The following is a 25,058-nucleotide window of genomic DNA, read 5'->3' as shown; positions in this document are numbered from 1 at the left end:
CAGGCCATTTTCAAGGCGAAGCTCCGGCTGCGTCATAGTCGTTGCCTTGGTTGTGGACTATATTTAGCTATCCCCAATACTCAATGATATATCAATACGATCCGTAGAACGGGATATATATCTCTGGATTTTGAAAAGTTGATAGTTGCGTTTAGTCTCTGGTCTTGTTGGAACTCCGTTACTGTTAGCTAATACCTGGACAGTCGAAGACAACCTGCGGCCCGGCTTTCCGACGCTGCTCCTTAGTTAGATATGACACATCAGCCATCCCTGTATATGTAACTCTCCTGGTTACCATCACGTTGCCCTTTGGTTGAGCATGGGAGATCAAGGTTCCGTGCAACATCGGCAATCGGTGGCTCTTTTGAGTACACGGGTAACCCACATTGAATCTGGAAGGGCTCTTACAAGTCGGCTTGAATTCAAGTTCCTAAATCATGAGCACGGCAGAGTGGTCGTGTTCTGGTTGTCGCCAAAGGCCAGCCTGAAACAGGTGGGACCATCAAAAGGGATAGGCGTTGTTCCCGCACTCCGGTCGCGAGCGGCTGAATTCAGTCACTCTTCCCAAATGCAACATTGGTTAAATTACAATCGACGCCAAGACTCAAAGTCGGTAAATCAGGCGACATCCAGGCTGAGGAAAAGATAAAGGAGCCGACGCAAACTCGCTCTTTCAGCGCAAGAGCGACAATCAGTTGCCTTTGCCATTTTAGTGACTGCGCAACCAGCATATTGATTGACGGCATCGTCGTCGCGTGACAAACAACTCTGTCTCTCTTACGCCTTGCTGGCTAAACTCGCCCATCTTCACCATGGGGCCGCCCAGCGACAACTTTGAGCTCCATTCAGTCCGCACCGTGACAAACGACGCGCCTCGTCGGCAAACAGGCTTGGCCAAGGACGAGCAGCTTCTGCGCCATCGCAAGCGGTCGGCATGGATATTTGCCTTTTACTTCCCCCTCCTTGTTCTGCCCTGGATCTTCACCGCCATCTTGATGTTCCAGCCCATCAACGTGCACTCCTACATTAACCAGGCCGGAGGATACACGCCCAAGGATGTTGCAAATCTCGAGAGACTGCGTGTCGCCGTCGATACCCTCACACAAATCGCTACTACCCTTGGGATCCCCATCGTCTCGACCTTGCTTGCCCACGGAGCTGTTGTATACACGCAGCGTCGCAGGCCGAGCCAGCATCTCAGCCTGTTGCAAATGTTTACGCTAGCAGACAGACAATGGCTCAACATTCGACACATCTGGAAATCCCTGACCACACTGCCAAAATCATGGGATTCATCATCGACCTACCTCCGGTTCGCAGCTGGCCTCATTTTTATCAGTGAGTGTCTTTCCGTGTGATCCATTCCATCGCTAACACGGCGTTCCAAGCTGCTGTCCAGCCACCTCTGCAGTCCGTCCTTATCCGAGATGAAACTATACCCATCGTGACATGCACGCCAAATACGTGCTATTCCGACAATCGCGATACCTGGGTCGTTGGCAACGATGCCGACCCAGAAGCCCTAGCCCAGAGCTCCAGCAAGTGGGTTATTCAAAGAACATCCGAGAAGATAATCAGTGTGGACAGCCAAGAAACACAACAATTCCTTTGGTCCGACACCCCCTATTGGCTTCCTGAGTCCATATATTCTTCGATCCGACTCCGCGATAGAAGGGACTTTGAATGGGCTTTAGGATTAGGAAGGCCAGCGGATGAACCCAAGCATCTTTTCTTCACCTCGTCAGTTCCCAATGGCACTTCGACTGGGATATTCAGACATCACGCAGTCAGAATGGATTCCAGGGCCAAATGCACCAAGGGGCGTTCAAGCTCTAGCGGCTGCAAAGGGACCAGGCCCTTCACTGCCTCCTTATCGCTACCTTACGTAAACGTCGAAGTCTGTGCGGATGGAAACCAGGACACCAACCCCTGGGCGATTAGTCGCGATAAACAAGAAATCAAAGAGAGTTTGTGGCTTCAAGTATCCTCGTGGCACCCTAACCCTTACTACGGTTCGGACAACTTTACCATCCAGTGCGAGAGTGTTTCGAGGAGGGGTTGGTTCGAGCTTCCTAACCACCACAACGGCTACGAACATGGCCCTCTCCTGGACGTTTGGCCCTCGGAGAAGGAGCTTGCCCGAGACTTTAATGACAACAATCGCGGGGGCTATTGGTAGGTATTCTTGAGTTATCAACATGTGGAAAACAAGACTGAGCATGATGCAGGCTCGAGACCTTGGAGCCAACACCTGGCCCCCTCATGACAGCAGCCCTGGCCATGTTCGGCAACACATCCTTTTTTCACATGGCCATGGTAGCAGCAGAAGAATCCAGCAATCAGACAGCCCAACAGATATGCGGCCAGGTGAGGCTGCCATTCACCCGCCTAAGTTCCTCGGATTTTCCCAGGCCTGTCTCAGTATGCGATGAGCTGAGTTTCCGAAGAGACCGGAGTGGCAATGTATTGGACCTGCTGGGACGCTACTTTATGTTTTTGGGCTCAAACAACATGACACAAGATGCCCTCAACATTGCAATGTACTTTGCCAACGAGGCTCTCCTTACAGGTGCCGCTGACCGGCCCCTCTACTCTAACCCAGGCCGCATGGTATCCAAGCCCAAGAAAAGTCTGGCCGGTTTGATTGTCATCACCATTCTCGTCGGTCTACAGGCGATTGGTCTCTGTCTACTGATGGCATTCATCTACTCGACGCCGACTTGGACCGACGATCTTGATGCTGATGCCCTAACGCAGATAGGGGCCCAGCTCAAGGATTTGGACGAAATCATGTCTCGAAGTCAGGTATGCGGTCTCGTGGGAACTGTCGAAAACCGAGGCAACGATGAGACTTCATCCGTGAGGGCATCGTCCACAGAAGAGACACGAGTTCAGGTTAGGAGGCCATTTCATCTTAGCCTAGGCGGAGAATGCGTTATATCGCCGGAACTACTAAAGGAGGCGGGATCTGAGGGGACTTCATAGTGGATGATTTAGCGGCATACCAACAGCCTTTACCCTCAGCCAGCCGTGTGGACTTGAGCCTCGCTCTAGGCATGGTTGCACTATCTTCAGATACGAATACACTGACCCGATATATCTAAACAAGTTCTAGACAATTTTACCTTGAACTGCACTCTTGGGACAAACTGTTTCGCGGAGAGAAGTCAGTGCCTGGGGCATGACTGAGTTACTTGGTGATTGGCTAGGCTGAAGTCAACTGTAAGTTTGACAGCCTAGTTTCACGATTTGGAGATGGTTGCATCTGACAATCACCAATCGCATTACACTCTCGAAGCCAAGCTAAGCCCCTTCTCACATAGGAAACGGTGACTATCCCAAACCCCAATAATTCCTTCTGGAGACTTTCTTCACCAAGTCTCCAAACGCCTACTCCCAGTCCTGGTCAAAGCTGTATTCGGGGTCCCCGATTTTCGCCACAGCATCCACAAAACCCACAAGGATCTAGAGAAAAAAAAAAGATAAGGTCGGTTCTCTGTGTCATGGCGTCCGGCCCCTGTCTGTTGCAAGATTTAGAGTTCCACTTACACTAGACACCAAACCAGAACCCGCAAACCACCCCGGCCATCTGCCCCATTCATCTGTCGATGGTCTGGAGCCATTACATAAAAGAATGGTTGGTGGTGAAAACCTCGAATTGCGCAATCGGCCTGGACGCGTGGTAGATATAATAGAGCGATGGGCGCGGCTTGGTTTTCTCTATTCTATTGATGTCTTGTGTCAATACTGAAGGTCATCATGGGGGCTCATCAACAGGACGACATTGTCGAAAGCACTCCGAGAGTGGAGGACGCTCAAGATTTTGCAGAGGATGAGAAGCCTGTGCTTAATCATGGCGGTCATGGACCTACGCAGCGACGGCTGAAGGACTACCACATCACCTGGATCGGTCTTTGCAGTGGCATTGGAACTGGTCTTTTCATCGGAGCGGGATCTGCGTATGCCACGGCCGGTCCAGCAGGTCTGCTGCTGGCGTATATCGTCGTCGGTTCTGTTCTCTGGTGTGTTATGCAGAGCATCTCGGAGCTGGCCACGCTGGTAATTTCAAACCACCCCCTTTCTCAATGTTGATGGCTAACACTACAATTTCTAGCTTCCCACGGCTGGTTCTTTCCCTCACTGGGCAACCCGTTTCATTGATCCCGCTGTCGGTTTCTCCCTGGCAATCTCTTACGGCTACTGCTACACCATTGCTCTCGCTTCAGAATGTTCAGCTGCCGCGGTGCTTGTGGGCTACTGGACAGATCTCAATCCTGCCGTTGTGATCACAGTCAGTCTGGTTCTGATCCTAGCCATCAACCTCATGAACGTGCGGTTCTTCGGAGAAACCGAGGTAGTCGCCGGTGCCATCAAGGTTCTCTGCTTCATCGGCCTCGTCATCGTTGCCATTGTCATCACAGCCGGAGGAGGTCCCAACCATGAGGCCATTGGTTTCCGGTACTGGCGTGAACCTGGTGCATGGGTGAACTACAACGGCATCACTGGCTCTGCTGGTCACTTTCTGGGTTTCCTCTCGGCGTTTGTCAATGCTTCGTTCTCGTTTGTGAGCGTGGAGACGGTTGTCATTACTGCCGCCGAGTCCGTCAACCCGCACAAGTCGATCCCCAAGGCGGCAAACCGAGTCACCTACCGAATCGGCTTCTTTTATATCCTCGGAGCGTTCTTGATTGGATTGATTGTCGATCCCCGAAACGCAGACCTCGTCTCTGGCACTGGAAACGCCAACAGCTCGCCCTGGGTCATCGCCATCCGAGAGGCTGGCATCACCGCGCTGCCCTCCATCGTTAACGCCTGCATCTTGGTCTCTGCCTGGTCGGCTGGCAGTTCGTACTGCTGGGTAGGATCCCGTATCATTCTCGCCATGACGACGGACAGGCAGCTTCCGCAGTTCTTTGGCCGTACGACTTCGAGCGGTGTCCCCTGGGTTGCAGTCCTTGCTTCCTGGCTCTTTGGGCCTCTGGCGTATCTCAGTATGTCTGGTCCTTTCAAGTCAAGTGTGCTTGCTAACCTCTCTAGGTCTTGGTAGCGGTGGTGCCGCCCAAGCCTTCACCTGGCTTCTCAACCTCAGTACAGTTGCTGGTCTCATCGCTTGGGGAACGCTCTGTGTCTGCTACATTCGCTTCCACCGTGCCCTCAAGGTCCAGGGTGTCAGTCGCGACACTCTGCCGTGGAAAGCCCCATGGATGCCCTACACGGCCTGGTATGGAGCTATCGGATCGATCATTATCACGCTGGTGGCTGGATTCCCCGTCTTCCTCAAGGGGAACTGGTCTACGACTGATTTCATCGCCTCTTACATTGGCATTCCTATCTTTATCATTCCCATTATTGGGTGGAAGATCGCGTTCGGCACCAAGGTGAGTCATTGCTACTTCAACTCTATAACTAGCGACTGTTTCTGACTGATTCGCCCTAGTTTGTTCGAGCCAAGGATATCGACGTGTGGTCTGGTCGTCTCCCTCATGATTGGGTTCCTCATGACGCAGCGAGTCATGATACGAGCGACAAGGCTATCCAATCTGTTGCATAGATTATACATGACGTTTAGGGCTTTGCTTAGTATAACCAAGCAATCTTTTTATCTAGAAAAGCGATATGTGGCTGTTTGCTTCACTTTTGTCATATTTTACTGGTCTAATCTCTTGGAGGCATATTCTTGCACGAAGCACGCCTGTAATGTACCTATGAGATGTGATGGCAAAGTGAATAGAAATAGAGGCACTCAAGTATCCATGATGCAACTACACACTAATACCCCTGACGCACCTTGTCTTTCTTCGGATCAATAATGGCCCAAACTCCGCTTTGTCAAGGTTCCTGCTTCACCGAATATCTCGCGAATGCCAGCTCTTAGTCACGACCCGCGCGCGACCGGATAAATTCCAAACCTTGAACAAACGACATGCCCGGCTCAAGTCTCCAAGGCCTGGGACTAGACAAGCAGCCAGGTTTGCTCGAATAAGAGATGCCCAAGGGCGGCCCGGTCGCAGGTATCTGGACCAAGTCCCGGCATCGAGCGGCGGCTAGTCGCTCTGAGGGTTGGTTCCTGGACGATAAACGGCGGCGGCGACAGAGGGGAACAATTAGGGGACAAACGGCCCTCATTCAAGTAAATCGTTATTCAGTTTCGGAAACAATTTTTCAAGAGCATTATCAATTCTTGTATGAGTGAGTAATCGATTGCTTGGGTAATGCTAAGGTAGTTCTCGGGTGACGGCGAGGTCTTGTTGCCATCGCGCGCGGGTCGGGCTCTCAAGACGTCTAGCGAGTGGCATGGAATTGGGGAGTCCACGATTCCTTGGGCATTATCTGCACGTTGCCAAGATATTTGAGTGTCTAATGTGAAGTTGACCCTTGTCTTCACTTTGTGCTGTCGACTATAAATACCCGTCAATCCGGCTTCTCTCTCGCTCCAGATTTCATCCTTGTTCACCATTTTTCTCGTTTGCCTCTGAACCTCTGGTTCACATTGTCATTATGAGATATTCCTTCAATCTTATCTCCTTGCTAGTCCTAGCCACAGGGACCAAGGCGGCGTCGACATGGTTCAGGGGCGGAACCGTCATCGGCTTCGATAACAAGACTCAGACACCCCAGCCTCTATACAACACCTCCATCTTGGTCACCGGAGATACAATAACGGCAATCTTCAATGAAAGCGACAAGGACTCTGTCGAGATACCTTTGGATACGGAAATAGTACCAGCTGCAGACTTGATCATCTCGCCCGGCTTCATCGATACGCATCGACACACTTGGCAGACGACCTACCGAACTATTGCTTCCAACATTACCCTGTCCGAATACGTTGTCCGATACAGTCCCCTATCATAAGTCCCTAACCTGTTCACCTCAGAAGACTTTTACCTGTCTCAGGTGGTTGGGCTCTGGGAAGCGCTCAACGCCGGCGTGACTTCGCTGCTGGACCACTCACATAATATCAACACCCAGCAAGTCGCCGAGGCCGCTCTCGCCGCCTACTCCGATAGCGGTGCACGAGTTTGGTTTGGCTATGGCTTTGACCCTACCGGCAACTTTACGATTCCGGAACGAGCGGCACATGTCCTTGAGCTGGCCACGGATCAGCGGTTGTCAACAGGCCTGGTCCAGATGGGCATGGAGTTTGACACTTGGACGGGAGTTGATAAGTCGGACCTGGAAGCGGTCCTCGGTTTACTCAAGTAGGTGCCTAATATTTTCTTGTCTAAACTCCACTAACAACGCCAAAGAGACGGCAACCTCTCGGTCTTGACTACACACTGGCCCTGGATGTATGTAGACTCGCCGGCGTTGAAGCGTTTGTCGGGCTGGATTTCGGACCACAGCAGTTGGGTGTTACAACAGTGAAGCCATCGCCAGTAGTGATGTCATACAGGGACTTGATCTCACTCTGCGAGGGGCCCCAGACGTCTCGGACTTTGTCCGTACGCAGCTGGAGGCCCTTGAAGAAGAAGGGCTGATCGCCAACCTTGAGCGTGAGACGGTCAAATTCGTTCAGGCTGATGTCGACAGAGCTTATGGGGTCCTTGGTAGGCTTGGAAGGTTTGAGGTCTTTGTCGATGGCCTATGAGGTGACGAGCGGCAGCATCAAGGCCGCACAAGCAGCCAGAACTCGGGGTACGATCATGATAAAAGTTGTAATTGAAGCAGTAAGAAATGGGAGATTGTTGTGATATTGTACGCAATGTTCTGGTAAGACTGAGCAGTTGAATGTAACAAGTCGGGATCAGGTCTTTATATACAAGTGGCTTTGCATCAGGCGAGAGGTCAGTCACCTTGAACAACTTCACTCCATAGAAAGTCGCGAAACCTGACCCAGCGTCGATGTTACCCGAGTGTTGTAAAGCTGACAACGACTGGTGCGAAATCATCCATCGCGGGGGCGTCAGTCCGGGGTTGGTGTTGAGCTTCCCCCAGACGCCTCTTGCGGGTTCCCCAGGTTTCCATCGGGGGTTCCTGTCCATCAGCTGAGTTCCATGCATCTAGACGCCACCCTCAAAGACGTCTTCCTCGCAGGAAAACTTGTGACTGATGGCAAAAAGCGACATTCCGTAGAACCAAAGATACGAGGACTACGTAGTTGGGTCGTGGGCCATTTACGCCAACTTTGGGATGGTGCGTCAGCGCTGATTGGCGAGGATGCTAAAGTAGCTCTTATTGGGCGGGAACAATGCGTTAAAGTCAATGCCGATCATCGAACCATGTTGAGGTCGGCACACATGCATGGTACTGGCCGTGGACAAGGAGAGCAGAACATGCAGGGAACGGAGGTGATGATGAAAGGGCGCGGTTTCATCAGCTAGCTAAATTCAAAGGAGTAATAAGGTTATCCGCCACCAAAAGGAGCAAAGGACGTTGTGTTGACGCTTGGATACTAGTGGAATAGCAGAAATAGGCCTAACAGTCTACCTGGAATTACGTGGTTACAAAGCACATAGTGGCTTGGTTAGTACGTTAGGCACAGGGAGTAGACTCTTCGGGCATTTTCTATCAACTCTTAAGTAGCGTAGACGCAAGGAGCGGCCTTTGTTGATTCTAGTGAGGTCTCAGTAAGAAGGCAGCGGACACAATTTGAGAAACACAGTAATGAACACATGGCAGCATTGGAACCCGATGATTCGCGATGAGCTTTCTTTGTACAAAATAACAATATGACATGGCCAACATTCGATCACACGATCATGATGAATAGAACGATCTCAAGGTCATCAAAGTTGAAATGGCACTGCCCTAGAACACACCCCAAAGGGATGACAGTGTAGTCCATCCAAGCTCAAACCTCCTCGAACCGCCAACTACAACTCGCACCAAGAAACTGACCGGCCGATCCCAATCCCACGACTTAACTGACAAGCCAAGGTTGTATCACTGCATTTACTCCTCAGTGGCCTCCTTAACAGTCTCCCTCGCGGCAACATCCACCGGCTGGTGCTTAAACTCGCGTGCCGAGAGGTCCAGGCCAAAGAGAATGTCAAGTTCCTCATAGGTGCGGCCGCGCATCTCTGGAAGGCGGAAGAAAGCCCAGACAAAGCACACGACGAGAATACCGCCCGTCAGGAAGCCGCTCTTGCCCTTCCAGTTCCCAGCAGTTGGGTTGAGGATGTAGGGTCCCACGACAGTGTTGATGATGGACGCGATGTTGTAGCAGTTGCGCGCAAGACCAATAGTGTGGGATCGAAGTCTGGTGGTCGAGGTCTCGCCGACAATGATGTATGCTCCAGGCCCGACTGTGATTTGATAGATGCAGTACCATACCAGGTACACAGCCGACTCGCCGAAGCCTTGTGCAGCGGATGCCGGGGCCAAGGCGGCAAACCCGATGATGAACCACATGACGGCCATTCCAACGATGCCAATAAGAAAGAGCCTGCGGCGTCCAAAGCGGCCCGTCACCAGGAGCGCAATGAGGTTGCACACGAGATGGATCCCAGCCTGGCCGACGCTCATGCTGAAGGCATCCGCCGTCTTGAGGCCAGCTTGCTGGAAGAAATAGGTACCATAGCCACTAACGACAAACCCGGAAAGCTGCTGGATGGTCCATGCAGCGCAAGCAATCTCAGTACGCCAGAGGTTGGTGCCCTTGAAACAATCCAGCATGCCGGTTCCTTCGCCCATTGCTTTTTCGAGGTTGTTTGTCTGGATCATCAAAGCCACGGCCCGTTGAGCTCCAGGTGCGTCGTGGTCGGACAGCCTCAAGACAGACTTTTCAGCTTCGGCAATGCGACCTTTGCGGACGAGCCACCAGGGGGACTCGGGTGCAAAGCACACGAGGGGAATGATGATCAAAGGCCAAGCCCACTGTACGGCAATGGGGATGCGCCAAGCCCAGGGGTCAGTCTCCTCATGCGAGAATGCCTTCAACAATCCAAACGAGATGAACTGGCCGATTCCCCAGCAGGTGACGACCCAGGTTTCCATGTAGCTCCTCAGAACGACCGGGCAGACCTCGGAAGCGTACGCGGGAGCCATTGTAGTGAAGACACCCCAGGCCAGGCCAGATAGAAGAGAGCCAGAGAACATCATCTCAATGCTGCGGGAGAAGAAGGTGATGAAGATGACGCCGGTGAGGTAGACCAGGGTGCAGAGCAAGGTCTTTCGGTGACCAATCCTCTCGGTGAGGAACGAGTTGATATAGACACCAATCAGGTTTCCCAAGGGGTTCGAGAGGCCGAGGGCGGCCTGCCACTTGGGCTGAAGCTGATACTGGGGCCCGTCACCGACCGGATGACCGAATCTGTACCGAAACGCGGGAAAGGCTTGAAGTGAGCCGAGGATGGCCGTGTCGTACCCATCCATGATGATGGTGAGTGAAAAGACCATGGACCAGAGACAAGCCTTGCGGTAACGCTTGAAAGCTTGAAGAGCTGTCATGCTATGCTCATCCTCAGTGGCGAGGTGAGCATCTTCGGCAATGGCAAGCTCATTCTTGGCATCCTGGGCCTCGAGGCCGGAGCCTTGGGCCATCTCAATGTGTTGACCGGAAGTGATCTTGCCTGTCGCCATAATGTTGGAGTGGCTTGGAAAGATGTAAAGATGTAGTGAAGATGATGAGAGTAATTCTGGCCAACCGTGTAGATGAGGAGAGGGGCCTGGAGGCTTATATATAGTCTGGTTGTAATGCTTAGCGTCGACTAAACCGCTCGGTTCCCTGCTTGCGGGGATTCCCACCCCGGATCCTCCATATTGGGGTAAAGTCTGGGGTAGATTCTGTTAGATTCGAAGTGGCTGGACCCCAAACCTCCAACAGTAGATAGTTGCGGGCGGTCGGGTTCCTAGTCCAACCACAACCTCGCCAATGGCTTTAGAGAAGTCTCGGAGGCACAGCTGAGCCGACCTCTTGGATCATAGAATACATGCCTGTGGGGAGGGAGATCCATACACCTCTGTTGAATGTCTCCTGACACGAGGATGCGATGGGCTATGATGCACTATCAGGACGCCACTGGGGAATCGTGTGATGAGTAGTGCCACCTGATCGATGGTAATTCATGGGGGCTAGATGAGGGGGGCCTTGTTGGTTCTCTGTGATGTCTTTGGGAGGGTCACAGCAGCGTGACGGTGGAACGGAAGTGCAGTCGTTCAGCTGAGATATGAATCACCTTAACAAGGGATAGCTCATGGGACGAGTCGCACAGCTAACAGGGTACGGAGGATGATCGCTGGACCGGTTGGATGCAAAGCTGTGGAGGCTCGGCTGTTAGCACCCCGAGAGGCTGGTACCCTCACCACCTCGGCATGCTAAACGTGCGAATCATAAGCGAGCGCTGTCCATTTTACGAGACTGTCATCTGGTTTCTCGAAACCAATGACGTGAGGGCTGTCTAGATAGCCTGTACTGAGGGGCCGCGATAGGTACATGCAACTGGACGGGAAGGACTGGCAGAATTGAGAGGCTTTTGCGACTGGCTGGGAAGAAGGCAAACAGTTGCCATCAGTTAACGAAATCTCCCGTCTCAGGTACAGATGAATTGGTGTCATCATTTGTTTCCTTTTTCATGCTCCTTAACAGGTGTAGTGTTATCAGGCGTGATTCAAACCGCTTCAAGCAAGTAAGAAGCAAACTATTCGAACTCCATTAAGCACGCCGTCACCATGAATTACAGAGCAGCTACCCTAATATAAGGCCAAATCCACCATCTTTAGAGGCCATTACCACCTCCCGGATGCACTGTCCGTCTCCCCTGGACCTGTGATGGCTTGCGAGCATGCCTCTACTGGTCACCTCCCCGCTGCTTGCCTCCCAAATCTGTTGCGTGAGGGCCCAGGCCCTGTCCACATTCGCCATGCCCTGCCGCTTACTGACAGCCAGAAACGCCTTCTCCGCCAGGGTTCGGTCGGCCACGCTAATGGCCTCGCAAGCTGCAACAAAGAGAGGCCAGAGTAGAGCCCCCATCGGGCCGGCAGCACTTGCGGCATCATTGCAGTGCTCGAGTGAGGCCCTGACGTGGCTCTGAACTTGGTAATGAGAGCGTGGATAGTTATGTATCGTCCGGAAAAGATAGACGAGCGAGCTGTGGCGGTAGGAGAGGGCGCTGTGGGTGGCTGATTGGTCACCCAGTACTTCAGATGCACCGTCTTGGTCAGTTTCTGAGCGAGGTTCCCAATTTTCAAGCGAGTATTGGATGGCGTCGGTACAGATTCGAAGTTCCTCACGCAAAACAGCAGCTTTGGCATTCTCCTTCCGCTCTTTGGCAGATTGGAACTCCTTCTTCAAATCAAGGAGCTGCGCAAGCCGATGGAGTGTAGGCCAGAGAGAGCCTGCCTTGCCCAGAAGCGCGTCCACGCTATTCGAGCGCGACTCGTCTATGAGACATGGATCTACTAGTATTCCCCTTCGTGGCAGGGGCGATAAGGGGGCGGTCGCAAGCGACAGAGCCGAGATGACGTCGAAGTAGTTGAACATCTGTAGCGCTGTAAGAACAATCATCTCCAAGATAAGCAGCTTAGCTTAGTACTTGCTGTTTCGAAAAAACGGCTCGACGTTTCGACGTGGTCCTGGGCTCGGGACAAGAGCTGCAGCGCTCCTTGCAGATGCTTAATAGCGCTAGTAACTTGCCCATGCGGCATCAACTGTATGTAACATCCGTGTCAACCTCGGCTGGATCATTGTCGGGCGTGTTCATGACGTACTGCTTCGTAGTAGGTAAGCATCATGATGACTGGGAGAACTTCATCTCTTGCCACATTCAAGTCGGCGAGCATTTGTACCAGATGCTGCACCGCCACCGCATGAAAGTGTGATGATGCTCGGGCGCTGTGAATGCCCTGATACTCCAGGTGGCCAGTGGACAAGGCGCAAACGGCATTCAGCAACGCCACGTTATCAAGACAAAGGGGCAGGATTAGCTCCTGGAACGGATTGGTGTCCCCGGGACTCAGCGTCATGAGTTCAGACAGAACGCAGCTGAAGTGGGCGAGGAGCAGCCGCTCTTCAGCTACAGCTGAGAACTCGCAAAACGGAGGAAAACCGAGGCAAGGCTCCGGACAAGTCTGAGAGACAAATGAGATTGGCTCCTTGTTCCATTCAGAGAATGCCGGTGGGTCAGGAGCATCAAGGATCGGCGAATCTACCGCCGTGCTCGACACCATCTGATAGATGCCCGGAAACAACTCCGAGGCCCTGGGGTGTGGTCAGCCAGCCAAGCCGAAGAGAAGAGAAGCGACTTACATGTCGATGCTCCACACGTCTTTGGATGATCCATCTCCCAGGAGCGGTGGGCTGACGCCTGAGCCGGTAGTTGGTGTCTGGTAGCGCCTACGAGGCCTGACAGGATCGTAGATACAATCCTTCCCGTACTCCTTGCAGCGGGAACATTCGGGCCTGCACTCGTCGCATTTTTTCCTCTTTGGTAACGTTAGATAATAGGCTCAATATTGATGGTAGCATCCCATACCATTTCTTTACTGCTCAGCTGTTTAGCAAACTCATCCTGATGGGCTCAGTGGTGGCTACTTACCAGAATCGACATCCTACATGGTTCAATCAGATATTAGTCACAAGAACAATAGTTGAATGCTTGGAGATTGGGGATTCAAGTGTAGATCCTTGACGCGCAAATGGGTATGTGGGATAATTAGAATGCGTTACAAACCTGCTCTTGATCTTGTATTTCGAGCCTTTGGCGGCGCAGTCCGCGCGTAGAGTAACATGGTGGATCAAGCAAGCAAAATAGAGAAGGACTGATGACGAACCCTGCCAGCCATGGCATCTGCAGCTCGCGTTACCATCGCACTATGCATTATTATACCCGCGATGCCAATCAGCGAGCGCCACAGTCACCAGCTTCATCTTCAGGGGATACGAGCAAGAAAGTTAACCAACCTTGTGACAAGATGGCATCCTGCTAGCAAGGGCATGATCACGGCCGTTACAAGGAAAGGCATGGCCACTCGGGCTCGGGTAAATCATCGTCAACACTTGACCCGCGCTCCGAGCGTGGGGAGATGAGCAACCAACTTGGGGAACCCCAAACGCCACAACTCTTTCGGGCTCGGTTCAATCACCACTCACACTTAACCCGTGATCCGACTACACAGGATGCGGCATGGTTCGCCTCTCATGAGCCGAGCTAACATGCAATGATGCAGCCACGGCAAGCCATGGTGTAGTAGTTTCGCATTGGGGGTTACTAGAACGACCGGTAGATGACTTATTTGGCCATCATGGTCACACCAAATGCCCTGCTCCTTTGATCAAGGGACGACGTTGGTCTTTCGCCCATCTAAACAACATGTCGTCTTCAAGCCTCTGTCTCGGTTACGGAGACCTACATCCTTTTGCAAAGGTCAATATCCAGGACCGCAAGTCAGTCCAAGACCTCCTCAAAACCTTGCTCGACCCTCTCCACCCATTCTTCTCGCCGCTCAAGGCCTGTGTGCGCTGTCCAGGCGCAACCGCCGTACGATTTGATAATGCAGCCGCCGAGGTCGAGGGTCTCTGTCGACCTCTCTGGGGGCTGGCCTCGCTGCTTGCCGGAGGGGGCGAGTATGAGGCGACCAACTTGTGGATTCAAGGCATCAAAGCTGGGACCGATCCTGAAAATTCAGAGTACTGGGGCCGACCGCAGGACAACGACCAGAGGATGGTGGAGATGTGTCCTCTAGGTAGATCATGGCCACTGCTGAAAGCAAAGATTCAGGCTAACCGGCGGTTACTAGGTTTTACCCTTGCTGTCACTCCAGGAATATGGTACAAGTTCTCCGAAGGAGAGAGAAGAAACATCGAGGCATGGCTGGGGAACTCGATCAACGAGAAAAAGTAGGTCGATAGCATCCCCATCTTTCCAGGTCACTTACACGCCCTAGCATGCCAAACACCAACTGGCTGTGGTTCCGCGTATTTGCCAATCTGGGGCTGAAAAAGGTAGGAGGGCAGTACTCCCAGGACAGATTGACAAAGGATATCGAGCATCTCAACACCTTTTATCGCGGGGCTGGTTGGTCCAACGACGGGCCAGAAGGTATTCATCGTACGTTCACCTCCGTTCCGGTCTGATGCCCACCACCCAGTTTCATCGACTAACTTGGTCAGAAATGGACTATTACTCGTCCAGTTTTGCCATTCAGTTCCTCCAGCTCATCTACTCCAAGCTCGCGGCGACAGACGACCCCGCCATGGCGGCCGAGTTCAAAGAGCGAGCTCGAGTCGCAGCTCTTGATCTGGTACACTACTTTGACGACGAGGGAAGGGCGACTCCATTCGGCCGCAGCATGATATATCGGTTCGCTGTTGTCTCATTCTGGGCAGCGCTGGCCTATGCTGATGTTGAGCTTCCTGAACCTCTCACTTGGGGCATGGTGAAGGGAATGGTGCTGCGGAACTTGCGCTGGTGGCAGACGCAGACAGACATGTGGATTTCGAGTGGCACGCTTTCGATTGGATACTCGTATCCAAACATGTATGTGAGTAATGAGTTTATGCCTCGCTGTCTGGTTGGAGTCTGACGCGTGGCAGATGGCTGAGAACTACAACAACCCTGGAAGCCCGGTATGTGTCTTGAATATACTCCGACTTTTAATCTCTGTTGCTTACTGACGAGAAAATTATTGGGCCTGTCTGGCCTTTCTGTGCTTGGCTGTACCGGAGCAGCATCCGTTCTGGACATCACCAGAGCAATCCGCAACCGGATTCTTCCCCTCTATTAAGCCTGTGGAGTATCCCGGACACATCTTGAGGTGACTCCCCATCTTCTGATGTCTTCACAAGTCCTTACCATTGTTCCGGCAATCTTGGCGGCCACTGCATGCTTCTGTCGTCTGGACAGGCTTGCGGATATCCTATGAAGGCGACGCACGCCAAGTATGGTGGCTTTGCGTACAGTAGCCACTTTGCCTACTCGGTTCCCCCAGGTCTCTTCTCTCTAGAGCAATACGCTCTAGCCTCCCAGCTGGGATTCTCAGACGATGGAGGTGAGACGTGGAAGACGAGAAGACTCTGTGAACAGGCAGCCATCCAATACCGTCATGGAAAGGCTGTACTAGTCTCTACCTGGAGACCATTCTCGGATGTCATTGTGCAGACTACTTTGGTTCCGCCCGAGCCTAGCACCCCCAACTGGCACTTGCGGGTCCATCGCATCCAGGCAGGTCGAAGGGTAGCTACTGCAGATGGGTCTTTTGCCGTCCGTAATGTGAACTCTGTTGACGGACGTTATCTTGGCCTGTATGACGCGAAAACCCTTGAGGGAACCTCGCCGAAGATCATCGGGAACTACGACACCGAATCCCCCGCCGGCTGGTCCAGCGGAGTAGAGGGCGCCTTTGCTGCGTCAAAGGGGGCTGCAGGAATCCGTGCCCTAGAGCCTGGAACAAGACGCAGAGCCATGTTGGTCAACGCCGACCCAAACTCCAATCTCGTGGAAAGCAGGACTACCATACCTACACTGCAAGACACCATGGCTGAGGGTGAGACGGTCTGGTACGTAACAGCCATTTACGCCAAACCTCCAACGCCGGGCCTGGATAGACAAGTCTCGATGACTGGCCGGGAGGAGCTTCCACCTGTGCCAAGCTGGCTCCAGTCGGAGATGGCAGACACCAGTGGATAACAGGATTAGGTATTGGCTGGCCCATTAAGTAGCAAGTGCAGAGGATAAATATTGTCATGTCGATCACTGTTTAGTAAAATTTCCCTGGGTTTCCGTGTGAGACACTTGCTTTTCGGCTGCAGCGCCTCTGTTATACAGATGTGGTAGATAGAAAGAATGGGATGAATGAAATCACCATTAGTTGAGGCGTCATTCTAGTTTCTGATTGTTCTATTATACTTCAAGGAAAGTTGGGCTAATGATTCTTTCTTCAACAAGCACCCTGTTATCAGCGCAACTTACACCCGGCTGCTCATCGGGGGCCCCAGGTAGCTCGCACGAACGCCCCCGAGATCTACCACAATCTTTTCTAGAAGTACCCCTTCGGCCAGAGGGCGGTATCTCAAGACGTGGTGTCCGCTCCTGGAAAGGCTGAAAACATGGCTTTGAGTCCAGACCCCATCCTGTACCGCCGTAGACCATCCTTCGGGTAAGTCACCTTCAACCTTGGTCTCCATCAAAGGCACCGAACTCAAAATAGAACCGCCGAGCGACACATCGTAGCTGGCTCTCTGCCAGGGCCTCAGCTCCAGCATCATTGTGAAATGCAGTGTCACCTTAGCTGAAGGGACTGTCGAGAAGAGATAAACCGGGTACTCCAGCCAAGAGACTCCGGCTCTGGGGGCTGCCGATAGGCCAATGGCTCCTGCAAGCGTGCGGCCAAGAAAAGGGTATATCTGATATTCCCCTTGCTGAGGTGGAGTCAACTCGACCGACGCAGGCTCCAAGGAGATGCACCCTTCGGATTCAACAAATCCGTGGAACTCGGGTGGCACAGCTTGGTTCATGACAGGCAGGTGAACATGCTCGAGTTCCCCTCCACGAGATTGCACCACAATCTGTAGGACCGAGTTAAACTCTTGGGGAACTCTTGTCCAGTTCACTGTCACCGTCACTCGTTGATCGTCCTCTCCCGGCTCGAGTCTTCCTTTTGCCGGTTCGACCAACACCCAATCCTGATCCACGCTGGCGGTCCATTCGACGACAGGTTTGCCTCTGGTGAAGATGTCAAAGTACCGTTCCTGAACACCATAGGGGCTAAGGGGAGGAAGAGTCAGTCCTGCGGCCAAATCACCACGTGACGGGTTCGTCCGATCGTTCTCCTCGTTGATCAGGCCTGGTCGAATGCCAGCGTGCCCCTCCACGGCGACACCCATCTGACCCACGATACGGGTCGAGTCCTGTCGTCGCTGGATGAAACTCAAGCCCGTGAGCAGGTCGCGAGACGGCGCGCGCCAGCTGTCGGGCGTATACCCGTAGTGCGTCTGTTTCATGATATGATCCCACTTCGTGCCACTCCATGGGTTGTTGTGGTACGTTTCAGCGAGGGACCAGTCTTCGTCGAACAGTTCGAGTGCACGATTTGCCAAGAGGTTGGTCGAGTTGCGTCTCTGAGAGCCGTAGAGCCGGTTCTTGGCTTGAGCCACTCGCAAATCCGTATAGATCCGTGACGCCTTGACGGGATGCAACACGAGCTGGAAGAAGGCTGCTTTGTATGGAGACGGAATGACATCGAAGAGATCGTTTGCTTGACGCTCGAGATCCTTGAACCTCGTCAAGATGATTTCAGCCTCGTGATAATTGAGGACCGAGAAGGTCTCAGGCTCGATGTGTTCATGCCGACGAAGCGCCATGAGACGATCATGCTTGGAAAGAATCCCCGCGATCGTATCGGCATGTCCATGTCCAAACTCGCGTGCAGAGTAAGACTGGAAGAAGGAGTCGAGAGTGTTGGGTCCCACGCTGTTGATGTCCCAGGCAAGTTGCATCGCAAATGTCGCGGGCATCTCGATCGGTTTGATGTCTCCAACGTTGACGATCCAAATCTTGGTTATCCCGCCGTAATACGCTGTTCGGAGCTGCTGTTGTACTTTGCCCTTTGGTGCATGTCAGACTCGAGACTTGAACAATCAGCCTTTTTCGACTTACACAAGAGTTCGTGTTAATCCACTTGTAGCTTCGCGGATGGCCAACGTACTCCAAATGGTAGTATAGCTATATCGACCGTCAATAACCAGGCTCTAGAGCAGCAAGCCAGTCATTCTTACCCCAAAGCCACCTGAACGTGCTCGCTCCTCTGCTGTGGGCAACCGGCGAATATTCCCAAAGTTATCATCAGCGAAGAGAATTGTCACGTCGTCGGGGACCTCCAGTCCATCCTCATAATACTCGAGGACTTCCTTGTACAGAGCCATCACCTCTGGTGAGTCTTAGCAAGGTGCTCACAAAGCCTGTATAAGCTCAGAACTTACGATTGACGGCATCGGGTTTCCCATACACATCCTTCAAGATTCGTCGCTGAGTCTCGATGACGTCCTTGAGTGTGGCCTTGGGATCGTCCGCTTCGATCGTGCCATCTCCTTCTCCTCGCATGCCGAGCGTGAAAATGGACTCGTGACCCTGGGCCCGCTTTGCTCCAGTCTCAAAGAAGTCGGTGATGGCCTCCTTGTTCTGGTTCCAGGCCCATGGCCCCTTGCCATTTCGGCGCCATTCGGTTGTGGACCTCTGCATCGGCTCGTGATGCGAGGTGGACACCACTATGCCATACGCATCCGCAGTCTCCTGGTTCTTGGCATCATCCGCGAAGAAGCTGCTCCCAGGCTCAGGGTATCCAGACCACATGGCTGGCCAGAAGAAATTCGCCTAAATGTCATGCCGCGTCAGTGAATGAATACAAAAGCAGGCATAGGGACCATCTGCTCACCTTCAACCGAAGAAGAAGTTCAAAGAACTTTTCATAAAAGACGGCGTTATAACACGATCCGCACTTGGCATGAACCCAGTCCGTAAGCGCAGGAGCCTCATCGTTGATGAACAGGCCACGATACTGGATGCTCGGCTCTCCCTGGCAGGTACTGATAGGTAGGGCGTAGACGCACTCGCGGCGTTGCACGGGGACATCGGCCCACCAATGCCAACTGTTATCCGGTCAGCCTCGAGATCCAACATCAGATCGAGTCAACGTACGGAGAGACACCCAGCTGCTCAGACAATGTATAGACGCCAAAGATAGTACCACGATTATCACTCCCCGCAATGACCAGGATGCGTCTTGCGAAAGACCAGGGAGAGTCTTGAAGACTGGTGTGAAATGTCTCCCACTTGCCATAAATCAAGGCCCTGCGGGTAGTACCATCGTTGTCCAGATCCCGTATGAGCTTGGATCGCTCTAAGCTACCTACAACGATTGCGCCTTCAACAGACTGATATTCGGAGGGATCGGTCCAGATCGCAGGGAGGCTTCCAGTAACCCTCTCCAAGTCGCTGGCAAGGTTTTTGACAGCTAAGTGGATGCTTTGGTGCTCTGCTGGATCCATAACGATGTGGAGGTTTCGCAGGTCCATGCGGCCATTTCCTGGCGCGAAGTCGACGATCGACAAGTCAGACATTGTCATGAGAGAATAGCAAGAAGTCATAAAAAAGTGCTGATCAAGATAAGCGGATTATCAGAACATTAAGAGAGAAAGTCGGGTTAAATACACAATTCATCCTCGCATTACACCGAAGCTTCCTGATTCTATCCGGACGAATCAGCGCCTTGCTATCCTTCTAACCTTACTCGCCCGGTTAGACATTTACGGGTATAGATATCCCGACTTAGTCGAAATAAGCAAGTTATTTTATATATAGGAGATCGTAACTATCATATCTCCAAGAAATTGAAAAAAGGTCCCATTCTCTCCTTACTGCTATCTCTGTGGGTTAGCAGGCTAACCCAGCCTAGCCAAAGCCACCGCCTCAGATATCTTTTTTCCTTGGCCCACGTCTCTAACGTGTCTTAGGAGTGCAGCTGCGCTTCCCAAAAGTTACTTAACAAAACTCAAACTTGAACCTTACATAATGGCCGGGATAAGTCAAGAATCTCATCACATGACCTGGATGTGATCTATAAAATGAATGCCTCACGTCGCTCTCCGTCTCCAGCTTCTCCTTCCTCGACAAGGCCTGGTGGAGAGATTTGCGTCTTATGGAATAGCCAAGCTTGGCACTCGAAGGTCAACAACTACCCCTTACACGACTTGATTTTCGGCAGTCTGGTCACTGCAGGTTTCCCGCCATCTTCAGCAAAGAACCAAGGCCCTCCATCTGATCGATTCCTGTATTAGATGGCAGCTGCAGTAGCTCTCAAAGACCTCCCGGAACCTCGCACCAAACAAATCACAGGCCAGCTAGTCGTCTTCATGGCCAAAGCGAGAAAATTCCTGGAACAACGCGTTGTCTCGGAACGTGCCACTGTCGAGCGAGCTCAAAACCGGTTCAAGGCAATTAGGAGAAAGATGAGGTCGTCTTACTAGACAGTTTCTCACAGGCATTATCAAGTACCACACTAAGAGAAATTTCACTCAACTTCGATCGTATTGAGAAAACCTCCACGGTCACCCTGACCCAGGTATCAATCTATGGGACAATGACAATCTCTCCGGGCTCGATCCTCTTAGCAGCCACATCCAATGCTTCCTTCCACTCTTCCAATCCAAATTTCTTCACAGGTCCCATGCTAGCTCGAGATCCCAGCGGCAAAACACCCGTCTCAACCATGCTGATGAGCCTCCTTGTCTGCTCTCTTGTGCACATCCAAGTCCCCTTCATAGTCAGCGCCTTGAGCATGATCTGCATGTAATCGAAGCTGACGCCCGGCGTGACGCTTCCCAGGAGACTGACACGAGCACCCTCTTTCAAGACGTTCAAGCTGCTGGTAAAGTGCGTTGACTTTCCAGCTCCGGGCGGTGACATGTCCCAGAAGACACCCGCACCGCCGGGGCCAGCCGCCTCACTCAGTGCCTTGGTGTCCTTGTCGATATCGCCAGTGATCTGGACGGTCTTCAACCGTGTGGGATTGATACTGCTCAGCTGTGAGAGAGCAGTAGCATTACGACCAATTGCAATGACTTTAGCGCCCATAGCCAACGCGACATGCACCGCGGCGCTGCCATATCGTCCCGTCGCGGGTGCAATAATAGCCGTATCCCCGGCCTTGACATCGACATCAGCAAGGCCGCCGAACGGGATAAGCATGCTGAACAAATGCGTGAGATCGTCTAGAGTGTACCCAAGCCCGCCATCCATGACATCACCCAAGAGCCTCTCCTCATCCAGGGGATGACAGTTTTCCAAAGGCAGCTTGGCGTACTCGGCGAGTGTCGAGTCTCGCCACTCTCCACGTGCAAGCTTTCTGCTTCCTTCGTTGAAACCTTCCATAAGTCCGCTAATGTACTTTGCGTTTGGGTCGTCACGGCCGAGGATGTAGGGGTCAAAGAGGACGAGATCCCCTGGCTGCAGACGTGCAGCATCAGGTCCAGTCTCTGCAACACGGGCGATGGCCATGAATCCAGGGATAAAGGGGAGGGGTAGTGGATGGCCACTCTGGGGATCTTGGTAGATTCGTGGGGAGTTGGCTCTGAGTGACACGGCGAGAATGCGAACGAGTACGCTCCCAGGACCAGCCTTGGGTGTGGGCCGCACTTCGAGGCTCAGCGGCTTTCCCGCCTCGGCTAGGACAAGGACGCGGTGCTCAGGTTGGATTTCTGGGGCCATGATGGGCGAGGAAGAATAATGTTGCTTATGGAAGTAGAAGCGAGGGAATGATGTGCTGCTTGAACGGCTTGTCTACTATCTATGAACAATACTTATATCTGGTAAAGAAAAGACCCAGATTTTTAGGTTTAGACCCAGTATTCAATGCCATCGAAAGAGATCAGCTAGCGACGGACGTGGAATGACTGGGCTGCGGAGTTTGGCATCCAAGGCCAGTCGTGCAGGGTGCCATGAATTGCTGTACACACCATACGGTATCAATTTGATTCCGATCTGACAAATTCAAGCCGGCCTATAGCTATCCCGACATCATAGACTATCGTTTCAGCTCTGGGGCTATAGTTCGTAAGCCATATGGAGCCGGCTCGGGTTGCGGGCTGCAACAAGACTCCGGTGTATCGCCATGGTTTGTTATAGAGCCTGGCCCTTGATTTAACGTTGAATCTCTGCGGAGTTTCAAAAGAGAAGAGTTGCGGAGTTGCGGACATGTGCGGAAAATTGGCCCCTTGCCTTGGCGTCGATGAAAGACAACTGACTCAATCCTATTTTTTAGTGATAGAATACAAAGTAAGTAGAGTAACGGTACACAATGCATAGACTCAGAAGTGAATCGTATGATTGATATCCCCGTAAAACGTAACACTATCCATCAAGTCAACGCAGATGCAACGTAGTGTCCTGGTCCGACCATTGGGCCTTCTCATCCATCAACCCATGCACGTAGCACTCCCCTCGTAGAATATGCTGCTCTAAGCTACAATCCACTATGAATGGCGTTTGAAGCCCATGAATTAAATAAACTGAGTCTCCCTCCCCCACCTGTGGTCCTCCCAGACCCAGCCTTCCCGCCTCCGTAATGAACAAAAGGCGGTGGCGGCACAGCTCCTCAGCGATATACCTGAACTCGGTTACCCCATCGATCGTCTTCTTCCAATCCTCGTCTTCATTGCCAGGGAATTTCCCATAATCTCCCTTATTGTGTCTTTCAAAATCAGCCAGAGCGGCGACGGGGTCGAAATGCTCCTGGACACGGCTCGGCATATCCACTTTCAAGCCCATAGTCAAAGTCTGAGAAAACATGCGCCTAACAACAGTGCTTTCGATGTAAAATTCTGCCACTTCTAACCAATCCAGGATCAAATTGTCCACCGCGCCTGGGAGATTTCCGAGAGAGGGGTGGTACGGCGGGCATGTGGCCATGACTCTATCAACCTCGATGGCGCGGACATGCAGGGTTCGAGTGACAGTATCCAAGAAAAACTTGGAAACCGAGGCTGTGGCTGAGAAATTGACTGTGATGTTGTCTTGAGTGTTGGTCAATAGGGGCAGCGGCCGTCCTTTCAGTCGCCAGTGTGGGACCCAAGAGGGAACATCTTCCACCGGGATCGTTGTAGAAACGCGCAGCAGGTTGTTCTCCACCCGTTCTGGGGAGAGTACAGAATCCTCACAGCCAGCAAAATGCAATATCTCCAACCCTCTGGTGGTGTGGATGTGCTCCATCGCAAACTTAGTGAACAGGTCAAGCGCAGACAAGGAGTAAGTGGGTTTAAACCATGCTGCGGCCGAATCCTGAAGGAAGGCAACCCCAAACAGACCGTTCAAGCGGTCTTGAGGCTTTTCACACTCCCAGGCGCACATTTTCTGGAGGAGATGGGGAAAAGACTCGCAGGGCCTGGTGAATGTTTGTTCCCGAAGCTGTCCTAGCTTCAGGGCACTCCCGTAAATAACTCCAATAGCGGTAGAAGCAGAGTCTGTGATTGCAGAGGATAGCAATTCCATTGCAGTGAAGAACTCCTCTCCAGAGATCGATGATGTGCCGCAGCGGAGTTCGAGCTCTTTGGCCAGAGCCACCTCCTGGACGATCCATAGCCTACGAAACCATGGTCGTTGAACAAGCGCAGCGCAAGCACGTCCCAGCCTTCCCCCCACGGGGTTTACTATATCGTAGATAAGCTTAACATGATTGTTGCTGCTCAGTTCGCGGGGCGGCGGACTCAGCTTGGCATCCTCAGCCACTGCCTCTCTGACAAAGCGAGTTATGTAGCTGAAGGACACCATGGCTAGGTCGCTTTCGTCGGCTCCATCGCCAAGCCAGCCTACGACCAGTCGGGCCTGGCTATATATCTTGGACATGAGCCGTACTTGATGTTCCTTCTCCGGCTTGTCGTTCTGGTTGATGCAGATCTGGTCGATCCAGATCCTGATCTTGGTATCGGATACCAAGACTTTGATGGCTTGAAAGAGTGATTCTCTGACTTGGAACGGGTGACCATCGATTTCAATCAAAGGGTCCGTAGGCGATGGAGCTCCCCAGACATAAGACAAGGCGACATAATCGGGCTGATCGTGCAAGCTTTCGATGGTGAGGCGCCCGCTTAGCTGATGGCTACCCGGGTGAAGCAGACTGATCTCGAGTACTCTGATGGTGTCGGGGTCGCTCAACGGCGTGTAGATGGATTCTGAACTCATTTTGGAGAATTTGCCATGGATTTAGTGATGGTGGAAGAAAAGGTTTTATTTGCAGCTATGAGCATATCGCTGATGTTTCGTGTGGCAGCTGAAAACGCCTTGGCGAACCATATGTGGTCGCCTTGAGATGTGCTTCCATGACCTTCTAAGATATACACCGAAGGTCAGCAGATTGCATGTCTTCCTGCCATTGGGAAATTCAAAAACTATCCACCACCCAACAGCACCGCGTCGTCAAACAACTCCCCGTTGGCTTCGATCCCGTGTACCAACAGGACCTGCGATAATCGGTTAGAGACGATAGTGCAAGACTTGTCAAAACCGTCGGTCATCGTCGACGCCAAGAGAATTACCCGCCCCAGCTTCAGCTGATCCCGGACTACCTGAATCGTAGGTCGTGCTAGAAGGGTTGGGAAAGTAACATCTTCCCAGCCGCTTCCCCGGGCC

General features: G+C 52.4%; 8 protein-coding genes across 8 annotated transcripts; 4 read left to right on the top strand and 4 right to left on the bottom strand.

The window, feature by feature from the left end:
* Positions 1–812: 812 nt before the first annotated feature.
* LRP88_00793 (uncharacterized protein) lies at positions 813–2,985 on the top strand (the record flags this gene model as incomplete). Its single annotated transcript, XM_083237497.1, has 3 exons — positions 813–1,338; positions 1,389–2,175; positions 2,229–2,985. The coding sequence occupies 3 exons, from the start codon at positions 813–815 to the stop codon at positions 2,983–2,985; spliced, it is 2,070 nt and encodes a 689-aa protein (XP_083106002.1).
* Positions 2,986–3,759: 774 nt separating this feature from the next.
* LRP88_00792 (amino acid permease/ SLC12A domain-containing protein) lies at positions 3,760–5,551 on the top strand (the record flags this gene model as incomplete). Its single annotated transcript, XM_083237496.1, has 4 exons — positions 3,760–4,059; positions 4,115–4,995; positions 5,048–5,378; positions 5,438–5,551. 4 exons carry the CDS (start codon positions 3,760–3,762, stop codon positions 5,549–5,551), a joined length of 1,626 nt encoding a protein of 541 aa, XP_083106001.1.
* A 1,313-nt stretch (positions 5,552–6,864) lies between these two features.
* Positions 6,865–7,591, top strand: LRP88_00791 (uncharacterized protein; the record flags this gene model as incomplete). Its single annotated transcript, XM_083237495.1, has 3 exons — positions 6,865–7,202; positions 7,251–7,292; positions 7,366–7,591. 3 exons carry the CDS (start codon positions 6,865–6,867, stop codon positions 7,589–7,591), a joined length of 606 nt encoding a protein of 201 aa, XP_083106000.1.
* A 1,304-nt stretch (positions 7,592–8,895) lies between these two features.
* Positions 8,896–10,524, bottom strand: LRP88_00790 (general substrate transporter; the record flags this gene model as incomplete). The annotated part of the gene is made up of 1 exon (XM_083237494.1): positions 8,896–10,524. The coding sequence occupies one exon, from the start codon at positions 10,522–10,524 to the stop codon at positions 8,896–8,898; it is 1,629 nt and encodes a 542-aa protein (XP_083105999.1).
* A 3,728-nt stretch (positions 10,525–14,252) lies between these two features.
* On the top strand, positions 14,253–16,568 carry LRP88_00789 (DUF2264 domain-containing protein; the record flags this gene model as incomplete). Its single annotated transcript, XM_083237493.1, has 6 exons — positions 14,253–14,625; positions 14,680–14,779; positions 14,827–14,990; positions 15,053–15,423; positions 15,476–15,508; positions 15,786–16,568. 6 exons carry the CDS (start codon positions 14,253–14,255, stop codon positions 16,566–16,568), a joined length of 1,824 nt encoding a protein of 607 aa, XP_083105998.1.
* A 278-nt stretch (positions 16,569–16,846) lies between these two features.
* On the bottom strand, positions 16,847–19,996 carry LRP88_00788 (uncharacterized protein; the record flags this gene model as incomplete). The annotated part of the gene is made up of 6 exons (XM_083237492.1): positions 16,847–18,484; positions 18,537–18,602; positions 18,656–18,807; positions 18,860–19,250; positions 19,312–19,525; positions 19,575–19,996. The coding sequence occupies 6 exons, from the start codon at positions 19,994–19,996 to the stop codon at positions 16,847–16,849; spliced, it is 2,883 nt and encodes a 960-aa protein (XP_083105997.1).
* Positions 19,997–21,005: 1,009 nt separating this feature from the next.
* On the bottom strand, positions 21,006–22,142 carry LRP88_00787 (uncharacterized protein; the record flags this gene model as incomplete). Its single annotated transcript, XM_083237491.1, has 1 exon — positions 21,006–22,142. One exon carries the CDS (start codon positions 22,140–22,142, stop codon positions 21,006–21,008), a length of 1,137 nt encoding a protein of 378 aa, XP_083105996.1.
* A 749-nt stretch (positions 22,143–22,891) lies between these two features.
* LRP88_00786 (heterokaryon incompatibility protein-domain-containing protein) lies at positions 22,892–24,611 on the bottom strand (the record flags this gene model as incomplete). Its single annotated transcript, XM_083237490.1, has 2 exons — positions 22,892–22,906; positions 22,962–24,611. 2 exons carry the CDS (start codon positions 24,609–24,611, stop codon positions 22,892–22,894), a joined length of 1,665 nt encoding a protein of 554 aa, XP_083105995.1.
* Positions 24,612–25,058: the final 447 nt, after the last annotated feature.

The sequence above is a fragment of the Fusarium phalaenopsidis genome (assembly GCF_050370095.1).
Source record: "Fusarium phalaenopsidis strain FUZ10S chromosome Unknown contig_32278, whole genome shotgun sequence".
Classification (NCBI taxonomy): domain Eukaryota; kingdom Fungi; phylum Ascomycota; class Sordariomycetes; order Hypocreales; family Nectriaceae; genus Fusarium; species Fusarium phalaenopsidis.
The sequence above is the reverse complement of the archived record's forward strand: the minus strand, read 5'-3'. Positions and strand labels throughout refer to the sequence as shown.